The 15968-nt window shown below is 40.2% G+C and overlaps 1 protein-coding gene and 1 non-coding gene across 15 annotated transcripts in view; one reads left to right on the plus strand and one right to left on the minus strand.

Annotated features, from left to right (window-relative positions):
- The window catches only part of Cntn5 (contactin 5), a 1270553-nt gene that overhangs the window by 255673 nt on the left and 998912 nt on the right, over positions 1–15968 (minus strand). For 10 of the 14 annotated variants that reach the window (XR_003947895.1, XM_017313363.2, XM_006509867.4 and 7 more), the window contains one exon: positions 6954–7040. The exons of the other annotated variants lie outside the window; for them this stretch is intronic. Coding sequence is in view for 9 of the 10 variants with exons in the window: in XM_017313363.2 (XP_017168852.1) it covers positions 6954–7040 (87 nt within the window). In the remaining variant the exon portion in view is untranslated. The remainder of the gene's footprint in view (positions 1–6953; positions 7041–15968) is intronic. 14 annotated transcript variants of the gene reach the window in all.
- Positions 4536–4626, plus strand: Mir6237 (microRNA 6237). Its single transcript, NR_105745.1, has one exon. It is a non-coding gene; the product is annotated as a microRNA 6237 (primary transcript).

The following is a 15968-nucleotide window of genomic DNA, read 5'->3' on the forward strand; positions in this document are numbered from 1 at the left end:
AAAGGAGATAGGATGGCTCAGCTGCTGCTCCTCCCTGATAATACCAGGGAGAAATTTGCAGGACCTGAGATAAAGAAAATGGGCTCCTCCAGAAATGATTCTGCCTATTTGGTTGTATCTTTGAATGATAGACCTAAGCTCCGCCTTAAGATCAACGGAAAAGAGTTTAAAGGCATCCTTGATACCGGAGCAGATAAAAGTATAATCTCTACACATTGGTGGCCCAAAGCATGGCCCACCACAGAGTCATCTCATTCATTACAGGGCCTAGGATATCAATCATGTCCCACTATAAGCTCCGTTGCCTTGACGTGGGAATCCTCTGAAGGGCAGCAAGGGAAATTCATACCTTATGTGCTCCCACTCCCGGTTGACCTCTGGGGAAGGGATATTATGCACCATTTGGGCCTTATTTTGTCTAATGAGAATGCCCCATTGAGAGGGTATTCAGCTAAAGCAAAAAATATCATGGCAAAGATGGGTTATAAAGAAGGAAAAGGGTTAGGACGTCAAGAGCAAGGAAGGACAGAGCCCATATCACCTAATATCTAATGATTGGGCAGTTTTAGTTACCTCCTTTTCAGGACAAATAGATAACCATTATCCAAAACATCCACTTTTACAGTTTGTCCAAAATCAATCTGTTGTGTTTCCACAAATAACAGTAAGAAACCCACTTAAAAATGGGATTGTGGTATATACTGATGGATCAAAAACTGGTATAGGTGCCTATGTGGCTAATGGTAAAGTGGTATCCAAACAATATAATGAAAATTCACCTCAAGTGGTAGAATGTTTAGTGGTTTTAGAAGTTTTAAAAACCTTTTTAGAACCCCTTAATATTGTGTCAGATTCCTGTTATGTGGTCAATGCAGTAAATCTTTTAGAAGTGGCTGGGATGTGAATAAAAGTTTCCAGGATTATGCGTTACTTCCATTCAGTATGAGAAATTTACTAGGGCAGCTAATTTGTTAAAAGGTCTTTCTCAGTATATGTTACAGAATTGGACGGCTGAATTTGAACAGACCCTTCGGGAATTGAGACTTGCCATCATTCAGGTCAACTCCACGCGCTTGGACCTGTCCCTGATCAAAGGATTACCCAATTGGATCTCCTCAGCATTTTCCTTCTTTAAAGAATGGATGGGGGTGGGATTATGTGGAGATACACTTTGCTGTGGATTAGTGTTGCTTCTTTGGTTGGTCTGTAAGCTTAAGGCCCAAACTAGAAGATTCAAGGTGGTTATTGCCCAGGCACTTGCAGCTCTAGAACATGGTGCTCCCCCTGATATATCTATGCTTAAGCAATAGGTCGCTGGCCATTCAGCTCTTGCACCTCATTGCACGGGATAGAGTGAGTGTGCTTCAGCAGCCCGAGAGAGTTGCATGGCTAAGCACTGCAGTAGAAGGGCTCTGCGGCACATATGAGCCTATTCTAGGGAGACATGTCATCTTTCAAGAAGGTTGAGTGTTCAAGTGTCCTTCCCCCAGGAAAAACAACACGGGACCAGACCAGGACCCCTCTGGGTGATGAGCCTGGGAGGAGGTTATGTGTACGGCTCCTTTACCTGCACACTGGGGATTTGACCTCTATCTCCACTCTCATTAATATGGGTGGCCTATTGCTCTTATTAAAAGAAAAGGGGGATCTGTGAGGAGCCGCCCTCACATTTGCCATTATAAGATGGCACTGACAGCTGTGTTCTAAGTGGTAAACATAGTCTGCACACATGCAGGGGCAGTTTTCCCACCATGTGTTCTGCCTTTCCCGTGATGACAACTGGGCCGATGGGCTGCAGCCAATCAGGGAGTAATACGTCCTAGGTGGAGGATAATTCTCCTTAAAAAGGGATGGGGTTTCGCCATTCTCCTCTCTTGCTTCCTTGCTCCCTTGCTTCTTACACTCTTGCTCCTGAAGATGTAAGCAATAAAGTTTTGCCGCAGAAGATTCTGGTTTGCTGTGTTCTTCCTGGCCGGGCGTGGGAACGCGTTAATAACAAGTCTTGAGAAGAGTCAGTGCAAGGTAGAGCAGAGGTGGGTTCAGGTCAGCGAGAAGAGTGTTTTCCATGTTCAAGAATTATACTGTCCAATGTGGAGGGATGAATGAAGATGCCTTTCATGATGAAACAGCACACACACTGAGACATAACTAGAAGCTAGGAGAGCCAGTGTTGCAGTTGCAAAAACACAGTGATAAGGCCCACATGAGAGGAGTTGATGAGAAAGAGATGGATGCTTCCTGTTACTCTCAGCCTTCAGTGGTTCAGTGAACATGTTACACTGGCTGACACAATACATTTCTATTACATTTTACTGTTAAAAGCTCATAGGCTGATCACACCCTTAAAAGCTCGTTCTGTTTTCACCATTTATATTGCCTTATCACAGCTTAAAGGCAATACATATTAAGAAAAAACAAATTATCTTGCACGAGAGATGACCGAACAGAAATACCTTCTATTTACACCATGGTTTCAAATGTGGATACAATCCTGTGGGTAATAGTCACACGTGCTGTGGAATCATTAATATTCAAAGCAAAATTCATTATGGAATGACATAATTATCATTTATATAGTAAAAATTTTGTAAGGGAAGATATCATATACCCTCTATGTAGTCACAGCCCTTATAATAAAAATGGCAGATCCAGTGTTGTGAAAAGCAAAAATATGTATCTACATCCATCCAAATTTATTATATAGATATATGTCAAAATATTAAAATGGTGAATATTCAATACAATAACACAAAAATAATTAATAACCAAAAATACAGTAAAGATTTTTCCCCATCCAGTTATAATTACTATCTATGTCTAGGGCTATTAACTTCCGTATTTAGTGAAATGTATTTAACTGAAACAAATTGTAATCAAAGTTTGCTTTACAAATCTTCTCTCTCTCTCTCTCTCTCTCTCTCTCTCTCTCTCTCTCTCTCTCTCTTTTTCTCACGCCTGAATTCCCTTTATCTGGTTGCTAAGGTTCATGCTTTACGGACACAGAACTACATTACTCTGTTTATAATTCTTCTCTGGTATGTTACATCCTGACCAGCCTCCCTTTCCTCCTCTCCCATGTCTCTCCCTGCCACCTCCCCTCTCCTCCAGATCTACTTCCACTTCACTTCCCTTTAGAAACATCCTAGCTCCCAGGGACATCAACCAAACACTGCATATCAAGATACAATAAGAACATAACACACCATCACAGTAAGGCTGGACAAAGCAACCTAGTAGAATAAAAGGGTCCCTGAAATAGTAGGTAAAAGAGTTAGGGACAACCCACCTCCCACTGTTAGGATTCCAACAAAAACACAAAGTGATTCAGATTTTGTTTTTTAATTTAAAATTTTTATTATTTTATAACTTCATACAATGTATTTTGATCATATTCACACCCTACTCTTCTCTACTTCTCTTCAAAGAACCACCCTCACCCCTCCCAACTTGATGCCTTCTCCTTTGTTTCTTATAATAACATACTGAGCCCAATTTCCACTGGCCACATACTCATGAATATGGAGTCATCAATCAACATATGGTCACTGTCACTGTCCTGGTGTTTTCTGTCAACTTGACATATACTACAAGAGGACCTCTCAATTAAGAAGATCCCCATAAGTTTGGGCTATAAGAATCTCTATCTAGCACCTCCTTGACTAATGGTTCATGTGGGAGGCCCAGCATACATATGGTACAAGCCATAGTAGACAGTCCTGGATTGGATAAGAAAGCAGGCTGAGAACCAAGCCCATAAGCAACATTGCTGCATTGTCCCTGCTTGGGATATTAGCCCCAGTCTTCCCCATGTTCTCCTCTTGAAGTATTGTCCCCAGACTTCCCCACGTTCTCTACTTAATGTATTGCCCCCAGGCTTCCTCAAATTCTTTGCTTGAGTTATTGACCCCAGACTTTGCACCCTGATTCTTTTTGATGATAAACTGTGCTATGGAACTGTAATCTAAATAAACCCTTTCCTCCTCTCATTCTTTTTCATCCTGGTATATTATCTGATCAATAAAAAGCATAACAAAAACAATCACCTTACCAGGACTACATCATCAAAGAAAACAAAATTTTACTCCCAAAGAAGCCATCAATTCTCAATAGCTCTTCAGTTAGCAGTCAAAGTCATGGTCTCCACCCACACCAGTACACACATGTTAGACTGTTGACTAGCTTGGTCTTGTAGGCAACCGACTACTGTCAGAAGGTCATAGGCCCTAGAACTAAACATCCTATAATTATTTTGTTAAATGGACATAGGAAAAAAAAATGCCATCTAAATTCTGCTCGCTGTGTTCACAACCTGACCTTTACTTTAGGAGTTTCTTTGGGCAAGGATTAATTTCTGACTGATCAAAGTTCAGAGAAGCATCTGTGCGGTATGCAGCTACACAGGGGATATGTACATCACCCCCTCTCCATGCAGCTACGCAGGGGATATGTACATCACACCCTCTCCAAGGCTTAGGACTATTGATGAAGGTGGAGTGGAGAGATAGTAAGAGCCAGAAGACAGGGAAGACCAGTGCAAAACAGTGTCTTCAATGTGGGACAGGACTCAACACTCAAGTTACCCTTTAACTTAAGGATTGGGTCTTGGAATTCATGTATTGAGATATCTCATTCTGTAAGATAGAACTTTACATTTGTTGGTGTCTGGTTTTGACTGGCCAGTAAGTATGTTAGTGAACAAACCTCAATATTCCAAAGATTTTATTCATGGAATGGTTTGTGAACAACCACAGACTCTTACTGACCTCTTTAGAGCACCTTTTAGGCATTGCAAGGTTTTAACTCAGCCTCTGTTAGTTTTCTGGTTTTTTAATGTGTCTACAGAACAAGCCCAACCTTGTGTTTGCTTAGAGCTGTAGGTCTCTTGGGCCTAGAATTTCAGCACTGTAGTCAAAGCCAGTCAGGAAAGTTCTTTGCATCTTGGTTCCCTTGGGTAGACAACAAGGAGAGCAAGGCACTTTACAAACTCAAGTTCCTAACTGACTGGACATTAGTGAAGGCTGGTAGATAAATATCACCACCTAGAGGGCCTAGTAAAGCAATACTTTTCAACTAAATATAAACTGCAAATGTGGTAAACTCTGTTCTCCAAACCAATCAAAATCACATTTCAGAAATTTAAACTCCGCAGCCATCAGTGAGCAAAGATAAGTAGACATTGAGCAAAGGAGCTAAACCTCTAATCACACCACCCCAGTGCCACCTAAACCCGCTTTACAGAATGGTTTCAACACAAAGTACATTTCTCACTCAAAACGAAGATAGGATAGTTAATTCTGAACCAAACACTGGCGACCATGAGCCAAGAAAATGGATTCAGGTCACCCCAAATGACATTGTATTGTAGAAATGGTTACCTGAACTTTTATTGTTACAAAAAGACAAAGACAGTCATAAGTCAAGCATTTACCAACACATTGGCAAGGACTACAGGTAGGTTGGTTTCCTTAAAGTAGAAACAAAAACTCCTGCTGAAGGTCCCAAGTGCTGAAGGTATGCTTAGCTCCTGTGTAGGTAGATGGAGTGATCAGCTATGTTAATACATCCTCAAGGTGTTACATGCTAGCTAAAGGGGGTCTCGGGATCTGGCACAGGGGGGCAGTAAACAGATGTTAAGGATTCAAAATACAGCTAAAGACCTATTTGGACCCGAGTTTGCAATATTCCAGCTCTTTACAATTATGATGTTCTGAGGTTCTGATCAGTCAACAAACTTCAGCATAGATATGTGGCTCTTTCAGAGAACTGTAGTTTGCAAAGGACATGATTGGGGGCAGGAATTAGTCTCTTGCTGTCTGGATTATAACACTGAAAATAGTTTTGATATTACATTAAGTGATCACTCGGTAAGTGCTTTATAGGCAGGATTCTGATTACTTTCAAAAGTTCCAAGTGAGGTGGGTGGCATTATCACTTTTTTTAGAGGTCATTAGTTTCCCATGATTACAGAGCTAGTGAACAAATTAGAAAGACTAAATGTAGTAAAATACACAGACATACACATAAAGATACATAGACACATATTGTAAGGGTGAGTGATTTGTAGAAGAATGATACCCCTGACTCAAATAAAACAGCAAAGAGTGGTTATTTTGCAGAAATCTATCATGCAGGAGTCCACCAACCATCAGAATGGAAGATGTGTTTTGCAAGCCTAATTTAAAGTAGATTAGGGAAATTCCAAAGAGGAGTAGATGACCTTTAACTTGATTGGTTGGTTCTATCTCTAGGGGTGTGAGTATCTCTGGGATTGGCTAGGGCTCTGGAGACTTCTCAGAAGTGTTGCTGGGGATGGCGTAGTTGGGGCTGGAAACTATTTCTTACTCATTACTTTTGCCTCAGGCCACAGGAGTGGGTAGCTTCTGATTGAGCTGTCCCCCCATCCCTCTACCCCCCCACCCCCAGTTACTGACTTACCCAGATTTGTACAGTTTCAAGAAACAAAAACTTGGGCCTAGACTCCCGAACAGCCAGTTTGAAGCTTGTCATGAAGTCGGCCTGGCTCAGTCTCTCAATAGACATATACAGGCTGACACATCCACACAGATATAAACACATAGAGACACACACACACACAAAGAGAGAAACGCAGACCATAGAAACATGCAGAGACAAGACACACAGAGGCAAGCATGCGCACGCGCGCGCACACACACACACACACACACACACACACATGGTTACATAGATGGACAGAGATAAAAAGACATACAGATGGACAAGGATACATGGACATGGACACATACATGCATAGACACATGTAATACAGTCAATGTGTTTAGAGAATCAGCAGAAAAAATGATATAGGAAAAAAGCCACTGTCCTCTGGCAGACAAACAGTAATTACATAGGGTGTACTTGGTTTTATCATTAGGCCCTCTGCGCTGTTCTCAGGCTATTCTCATACCAGTCAAGTCCTCCTTCTGCTGGCTTACCTCCTTCTTGCAAGTTTAGGTCCCCAGCCATTCATGACCACACAAGTCCCCCTAGTTCTTTGTACCACAGTGGAGAAAAAGGATACACTAAAAATGAAAAAGAAACACAGAAAAATAAATTCTAGTTTGGTATAGACTAGGCTTGAATGCTGGACTCCAGGGTCTATCTTCTGCTTGCCCAGGACTGACGTCTCATTCCAGGAACTTACCAGATTTCCAAACCTATTCTGTCCAAGATAGAGAGTACACAGGTAGAGTCTTTGAAGTCTGATTGTGGAGGCAAAGGGATCTACTCCCCTTCCTTGCAATAAATAGGTTTTCCCCAGTGCTTTTTGGTTTTTCCCTGTATTGTGTTTGTCTTTAACAATGGCTAGATCTGGCCAGAAGAAAGACTCAGAGACCAGCATCTAGAGGGGATTATTTTATTTTATTTTTTTGCTCCCATAATCAGAACGTTATTAGCATATTATTGCTTGCTAATAATAAGGATGGGTGTTGCCTACTTACTGTTGTTAAGAAAACATAAAGATAACATCTTCAAATTCCTTGAGAAAAATTCAAGGAAAAGATGGAATCACTCATAGATAATATCAACTAGGTGTGTAGTATTCCTTAGCACACCTGAGTAACATACAGTGTTTTAAAGGATTTACTGTTACTATCTCTTATTGTCTGTATGTGAATTTGTGAATGTGAATTCAGAGGCTGAGGAGGCCAAAAGAAGGCTTTGGATTTCTCTCGAGCTGGATGTAGAGGTAAGTGTGAACTCGTTGATGTGGAAGATGAAGATGGAACTCCAGTCCCGTGGAATCACAGTCTAGTCTTAACCAATGAGCAGTCTCTTCAGGCCCAATTTTCCTGACTTAGTTCAGCTACTTTAATATCCTGAGAGGCCAGAATATATTTTCCATTCTGTTCATTATACAATACATTTTTATTTAGAGGAGCCCTTACCATGCATTTTGACTAACACTGGGGATACAAAGTAACCCCGTTATTATGATAACACCTGCTTCTAAGATTCTCACACTACAAAGGAGGAGAGAGGCACAACAATGAGGAAATGTCTTCAGGGCTAAACAAAGCCAAATGTTTCCTCTGTTTCCTATGACCCTGAAAAATGTCTCTGCCTATGCAATCCATTATTAGCAGGGGTCAAAGCAACATGCTTATATTCTTAATCGTCACAGCTGATGCAGGTCAAGAACAAGCTCCCACTTGTGCATGTTCCCCAACACTTATGGCAGCCCTTCTGCACCACGACAGCACCTTCCTTACTGTTTTACTTGGAGGGCCTCGAGAACAGGATTATCTTATTCCCCTTCTTGCTTCCTAATCCTGGCTATAACAAGGGATTTGCAGAATCTCCCGCAGCCCTTGCAGCTGTCTGCTTCACCTCTGGGCTTCAGATCTGTTTTGTTTTTCCAGATGATGCAAGGCTGCCACGTGCCCTGAAGCTTTGTTTTTCCTTTATTGCATTTCTTGCCACTAACTACAAAGAATGGGCCTAAACACAGCATTACTTACTGGATGCTGAACTACTGGCTACTCACTGTTGGGTTCACAGCAGCAGGAATCCACATACATGCAGTAGATATGGAACCCACTATTAAATCAATGAAAGAAAGCAGAAATACTTATTATCATTTTGATCTTCCCCATAGTACAGAGTTTTCATTTGCCTGTGAGACACATCCAGTCCAATATTCCAAAAGTCTCATTAATCAGAATTTTCCTTTGCAGTTTCCCTTTTTTTTTCTCATTTCTTTTCTTTTTTCCTTTTTTATTCTTCTTCTTCCCCCACCCCCCATCCATCCTAAGATGTAGTCTAAACTAGCCTTAGACTGACTGTGTCACTGAGGATGGCTTTGAACTTCTGATTTTCCCTTGTTCTGAGATTATAGTCTCTTTTGTCTTGGTTTTAAGGCACCCTGGTATAGTCTTAACCTGGAAATCTCTTTGGTCCTCATTTTTCTTTCCTTCTACCAAGTCTATTATTTCTGCCTCTGCTATATGCTTCAAGTCAACCTTTAATTCTTTTTTTTAATTAGATTAATTTTCTTTATTTACATTTCAAATGATATCCCCTTTCTTAGTTTCCCCTTTGAAAATACCATATTCCCTCTCCCCCTTCTCTCCAAACCACCCACTCCCAATTCTTGGCCCTGGCATTCCCCTACACTGGGGCACAGAACCTTCACAGGACCAAGGGCCTCTCTGCCCATTGATGGCCAACTAGGCCATTCTCTGCTACTTATGCAGCTAGAGACTGAAGTCCGACCATGTGTTTTCTTTGATTGGTGGTTTAGTCCCGGGGAGCTCTTAATTCTTTATGCTTTCTGCCACTCTGATATTTAGAGACTCGTGGTTCTCACCTAGCTACAGCATTTGCCAGGCTTTGCTGGCTCCCTTCCCAGCTCTCTTCAGACCAGCCCTCACGTGCTTGCCAGCCCAACTGTTAGAAGAGCAGATAGTGATCTCATCATTTTGTTCTCTTCACACCCGTCACAGAGTTTGGCACAAACACTTCTCCTGGAGTGTTTCAACTCATTGTGTTCTAATTGCATTTTCTCCATCACCCTGATAATGCACTGCAACTCAGCATCATTGTGGATGCTCACAGGGACAAAGGGACCTGTCTCTGTCCTCAACAAATTACCAGAGTATAGATACAGTACAAAAAAAATCACTCCAATCTACCCTCTGCCAGCTGCACTTAGATACCAGTGCTCAGGACAGCCATTTCACAAGGAGAACCTTCCCTCTCCATGTAATCACCTGAGCATCTCAACCTAGAACCCATTCATTGTGTAATTAGTCACTTTCTATGAGTGCTCAGATATCTAGGTACTTCTAAGTATACATACCTATTTGCCTTTAAGTAAGTGAATAACCACATGACTAATTCCTACTATATTTATCATTTGAAATAGAATTGCTATTTGGAACTGAAAATTGCTGGAATACAAATGTGGTTTCATATCATCAGCCTCAGCTATTAAGTAAAATAGTCGAAATATCCAAATGGATATTTGCATTTATTTTTATAACTTTTCTGTTGGCAAATACATGTGATAATATTTTTTTTACCCAAAATTGGAAAAGAGAAAAAATTTGTACTTCAACATACCTCAAGTCATTTATGTACAAATATTTTAATGTATGAACTTATAATACATGTTTACATGCTTAGGTTAAGGTCTGGGTATACACTATATATTTTTAATTAAAATGCTAAATGACATTTACATCAAAATTTCTAGTCTCACAATTTTCCATCCTTCTGTAGTATAGACATGCAACCATATTAACATAGTCCCCTCTTGGTTTTCAATATAAATAATAGTGGGAAACTGAATATTTATTTTTTTCATCAAGTGTTTAAATTTTTGTGTCTTTCTTTGTTTTTACTAAGTTTCATAAAACAAGTTATAAGGCATATTTTCATTTTCTATTCAACTGAATTGTGTAATGGTTTCTGTTTAAAACAAAAGAATACATATCTGTATGAATGTGCCTCTATACACAAATTTGCATAAGTATTTAAACAGTAGTCATCCTTGTGTCTTTTCTTATGAAAAACTTTGGAAAATGATCTTATCTGTAAACATTTCTACAGTAAAAAGTTACTATTTTTCAGATTTTATTAATGACAATTTTTTTTTAAAAAGTGGAAAAATATTGAGTAACTCAGGTACTAGATTTGTCCCTATCCCTCTGTAATTGAAGATAGAATCCTTCACAGGAGAAGAATGAAGTTCATTTTATTTCTTCAAAATAGATTAGAGAAAAGTAAAAGAACAAACATGAATCAAATTTATGAAGCTGTTAGTCCAAATATAGATGTGTATGTGATCTTTGGAAAAGATGAAAAAATGCTAATACAGAAAGAATGATAGAATTTTAAAAATTGCTTCCATTTATATTGAACATAAGAGTTGAGATGGTCACATCCATTTTCCTAATTCGGCATTCTAAAGGAGTATCCGAGGAGCTACAGATGAAGGACATTGTTTTATATGCCCCAAACCACCAAGATTTTGATGAATAGTGAGCAAACTTGAGGAACAACGATTAGGTTAATACTGGGGTAACACTTGAGTAATCCTAGGGTAGGTGGCATTTGGAAGTAAAGCCGGATGTAAGAACAGAAGAGGAATTCTCAGCAGATGACAGAACAATATGGAAGAAACTAAACTAAACTGAAACTAAGCAAAACCAGTCATCAACCTAAATGCATGATGAAAGAAAATGAATGAAATAACATCAATGGTTGCCCCTGTGACAACAGTCATTCTTAATAATCAGACAAACACAGTGCAACTGTAGTGAGTCCTTGAAAGAGCATTAGCCATATTGGTCTTACTCTCTTCATGATAATGAGCATGTTATTGTATAGCAAGCAACAGATGCTCAACGGATATACAACATTATTTGACAAGACTAGCAATAGATGGAAATTATAAACATGATCTAATTCAGTCTTTACAACTTTAATGATGTATATTTTACTGATATGGTAGATTTAAGTATAGATTTTTGTGTTGTAGAGGGAATTGAACCCAAAGCCACTACATTGTAAGTAAGTTCTTTATCACTAAACTATATTATCTACACTCTATTTTGTTAAAAACAAAAACAAAAACAAAACAAACAAACAAACAAAAAGAAGCAAAATTAAAAAACAGGAAAAAAAAAGCTTTTATTGATTTTTTTTTGGTGAATTTTCCATCATGCACTCCAATTTCATTCATTTTCCTGTCCCTTCATATCTGCACTCTGCCCTTGCAACCTCCCCTCACCCAAAAAAAATAATCTCACTGTAGAAACTTTAGTGTGTCATGGTGAGTCACACAGTATACATACCCTTTGTCTATACATCTTTACATTTAATCTAAATGTACATTATTTACAAATGTACATTTCAGTGAGTCATTGGTCTGGTCCAAGGTCTCAGGTCTCTGGCTTCTGCTTCCCTATCAATACTGTAATCTAACTGGGACCCTCTAAGATATCATGCTCTTCTCCTGTATTGTGGAGATCTTGCAGCTTTGAATCTGTACGTCTGGCCTCTTCATCCATTCCAGCAGTTCATAGATGGGGTAGATGTCTGTATAGGCCATTTTATAGTTCTGGATCTGGGCCTGGGTAGTAGCTGAGTTGGTCATCCCTCCAGCTCTTACAAACTCATACAGCACCAGGTCAACCTCTCCAACACTTCTCTGGATAGCTCACTCAAGTGCTACAGCTGGCAAGGGGAAGGGCCAGCTCTCCCCATCTCATGCCCTTGGGGCTGGCTCACTAGCATCCACACCACCAGGGACAATTCTACTGTGTTGACACTGCAAGATATGATCTTTTCTCTCAAGTACTGCAGCCAGTGAAGGGTAGGGCCAGTTCTACACAGCCCTTGAACATCAAAATGGTGCCAGGAGACAGCCCAGACCAGGGTGGTCTGCATGGCCTTAGGTGGTAACATGAGCCACAGACATTGGCACTGACCATGGCTGCTACATGGACTTTAACAGTAGCATAACTAAGCCATTTCCATATCCTCAGGTGGCAAGGCAGGCTGCTCACATTAAGTTGTTCCTCATACCCTCAAATTGCCAGTTCTGCCTCTCTTCATAATGCTCAAACTGTTCTGTGTCTTTCTCTCACATCTCTCCAAACCGTACTTGCATATCATAATGGTTCTAGCTATGGGCAGTCCATGTAGCAGTGAGCAGGCCTCTGGGTACGGCCTGCTTGTCTGGATTGCATGGAAATGAGCAGGCTCTGGACTAGACAAGAACTTATTAAATAACCCAGTCTGCCTTTAAATTTACTCTGTAGCTCAGGTAGGGCTTGTACCTATGATCCTCATACCTCAGTCCTTCAAACAGCCAGAATTACAATGCTGTACCATAGGGTCTGGCAATAATCTTTTATGCGTTATATAAGTCATAGAAATAACAGTTTTATTCCAGTGGGAACAGACTTTTTTCTCACTAGCACTTTGTTTTTAGTATTCCTAGAGACAATCTTAGAAGGGGAAACAAAATACCCATGGAAGGAGTTACAGAGACAAAGTTCAGAGCTGAGACTGAAGGAAGGACCATACAAAGACTGCCCCACCCAGTAATCTATCTCATAAACAACCATCAAACCCAGACACTATTGCATATGGCAACAAGATTTTGCTGACAGGAGCCTGATATAGCTGTCTCTTGTGAGGCTATGCCAGTTCCTGGCAAATACAGAAGTGGATGTTCACAGTCATCTATTGGATGAAACTCAGGGTCCCCAGTGAAGGAACTAGAGAAAGTACCCAAGGAGCTGAAGGGGTCTTCAGCCTATAGGAGGAACAACAATATGAACTAACCAGTACCCCCCCCCTCCAGAGCTTGTATCTCTAGTTGCATATGTAGCAGAGGATGGCCTAGTCGACCATCAATGGAAGGAGAGGCCCTTGGTCTTGCCAAGATTCTATGCCCCAGTATAGACATGCAGCCATATTAATGCCAGGGCCAGGAATTGGGAGTGAGTGGGTTGGGGAGCAGGGGTAGTGGGGAGGGTACAGGGGATTTTTGGAGATGAAACTAGGAAAGGGGATAACATTTAAAATGTAAATGAAAAAATATCTAATAAAAAATGAACAAAACAAAAAAAAGTTCTTCTCATGACACTATGAAGAAATAAATTAGCCAATTACTAATCAACTAGGCTAGTACCTATCAATAATTCTCTGAATATAGACAACATAGAAGTAGCATACAAAGTGGTAAGTACAGTGGAAGGAAAGATGAACAGGGACCAACAATGTCATTCCATCTGGAATAACTGAGACCAGATACTCTCTCCTACAGACAGGTAAAGGTATGCACTTCTTTTGTATTGGCAGACTTCAGCCAGTAGTGAACACTCATTGAAGGACTGACAAAGTCATCTAGATCCTAAAATGTCAGGCTAGTCAGATCAGCACAGACACCGAAGAACATTTGAGAATGGTGGAGGAGAGGAAACTTCAGTTTTGATGTTCAGTTGTTTTCTACATAGTTGGGCCATGCCTCACTAGGAAAGCAATGAATCCCTCACGTCCTGTCCCACAGAGCTTCTGAGAAGAGAGGAGCTGGGTGTCAGATAAGCCTTTGATAAAATAACAAAGCTATAATGTAAATTCATTAGGTGAGAGTCATATGCCTGACACTTCACCTTCACTATTCCAGCTCTCTGCAGATCATTTCCTAATTTGGGAAACTAGAACTTAGAAGATCCTGTTATCAAGGACAAAGACTGAGGAAGAAATGGAGCCTGGATTTCAGGTACACTTTATAAGGGATGGAAGAAAAGTGATTCTCTGAGTAGCTTCTGAAAGGTCGAGTGTCTGCCCATCCAAGTTTCTAGTTCATCAATTTTCTGCAAAACTGAATTGACAGAGAAAGTCAGCCTTGGTAAGTTCATTTCAGAATGTAACTACATTACTGGAAGCAGCTATGAGCTCATTTCCAGCCATCATGGAGTGACACGTTTCCTTTATCTCTATTTGCTGGTAGGCTGAGGTCTTTAAAAGATATTTATTTGTATCACTAGCAGCTTTGAAATCATTTTTCTATTTGGCCTTTCTGACTTCAATCCTGGCAGCCCTTTACTGTTTCTGACACCTCACCCACTGGATTGCATTTGACTTTTAGTAATATTCCCAACTACAAATTTGACTTTGGTACCATTAAAAGAATCAAAATCAAATAATAAGATGAAAATGTGGGAGAACCAGCTTTGAAATTAGATATAGTACTTCAATTTTTAATGCATATTACCAGGTAGTAGACTGATGATATATTCTGAGATCTCTCCTGATGAAAATCATAGCATCTCTTTCCTTTCAGATGATACAAAGAGGGAACCAAGCATGTTGCTTAGAAAAAAGAGCTTAGCTCTGTACCCATTTTAATAGGATTATTTGGTTCTGTGGAGTCTAACTTCTTGAGCTCTTTGTACATACTGAATATTAGCCCTCTATCAGATGTAGGATCATTAAAGATCTTTTTCCAACCTGTTGGTAAGGAACAGTGGCTGAGAAGAACCTAAAGAAATGTTCAACATCCTTAGTCATCAGGGAAATGCAAATCAAAATGACCCTGAGATTTCACCTAACACCAGAATGGCTAAGATCAAAAACTTAGGTAACAGCAGATGCTGCCGAGGATGTGGAGAAAGAGGAACACTCCTCCATTGCTAGTGGAATCACAAGTTGTTACAGCCACTCTGGAAATAAATCTGGCGGTTCCTCAGAAAATTGGACATAATACTACCTGAGCAACCAGCTATACCACTCATTGGAATATACCTAAAAGATGATCCAATATGTAACAAGGACACATGCTCCCCTCTGTTCATAGCAGCCTTACTTATAATAGCCAGAAGCTGGAAAGAACTCAAATGTCCCTCAAGAGAAGAATGGATACAGAAAATGTGGTTCATTTACACAGTGGAGTACTACTCAGCTATTAAAAATAATGACTTCATGAAATTCTTAGGCAAATTGATGGAACTAGAAAATATCATCCTGAGTGGGGTAACCAAATAGCACACATGGTATGTACTCACTGTTAAGTGGATATTAGGAAAACAGCTCAGAATACTCACGATACAACTCACAGACCATATGAAGCAGAAGCAGGAGCAGGAGCAGGAGCAGGGGCAGGGAGAGGGGGAGGGGGAGGAAGAGGAAGAAGAAGAAGAAGAAGTGGATGAAGAAGAAGAAGAAGAAGAAGAAGAAGAAGAAGAAGAAGAAGAAGAAGAAGAAGAAAGAAGGAAGAAGAAGAAGAAGAAGGAAGAAGAAGAAGAAGAAGAAGAAGAAGAAGAAGAAGAAGAAGAAGAAGAAGAAGAAGAAGAAGAAGAAGAAGAAGAAGAAGAAGAAGAAGAAGAAAACCAAAGTGTGGATGATTCAGTTCCCCTAAGAAGGGGGAACAACATAATCACGGAAGATAGCGGGTGGGAGGGATTTGGGAGGAAGGAAGGAGGAGGAGGAGG

The sequence above is a fragment of the Mus musculus genome, chromosome 9, assembly GCF_000001635.26.
Source record: "Mus musculus strain C57BL/6J chromosome 9, GRCm38.p6 C57BL/6J".
Lineage (NCBI taxonomy): Eukaryota > Metazoa > Chordata > Mammalia > Rodentia > Muridae > Mus > Mus musculus.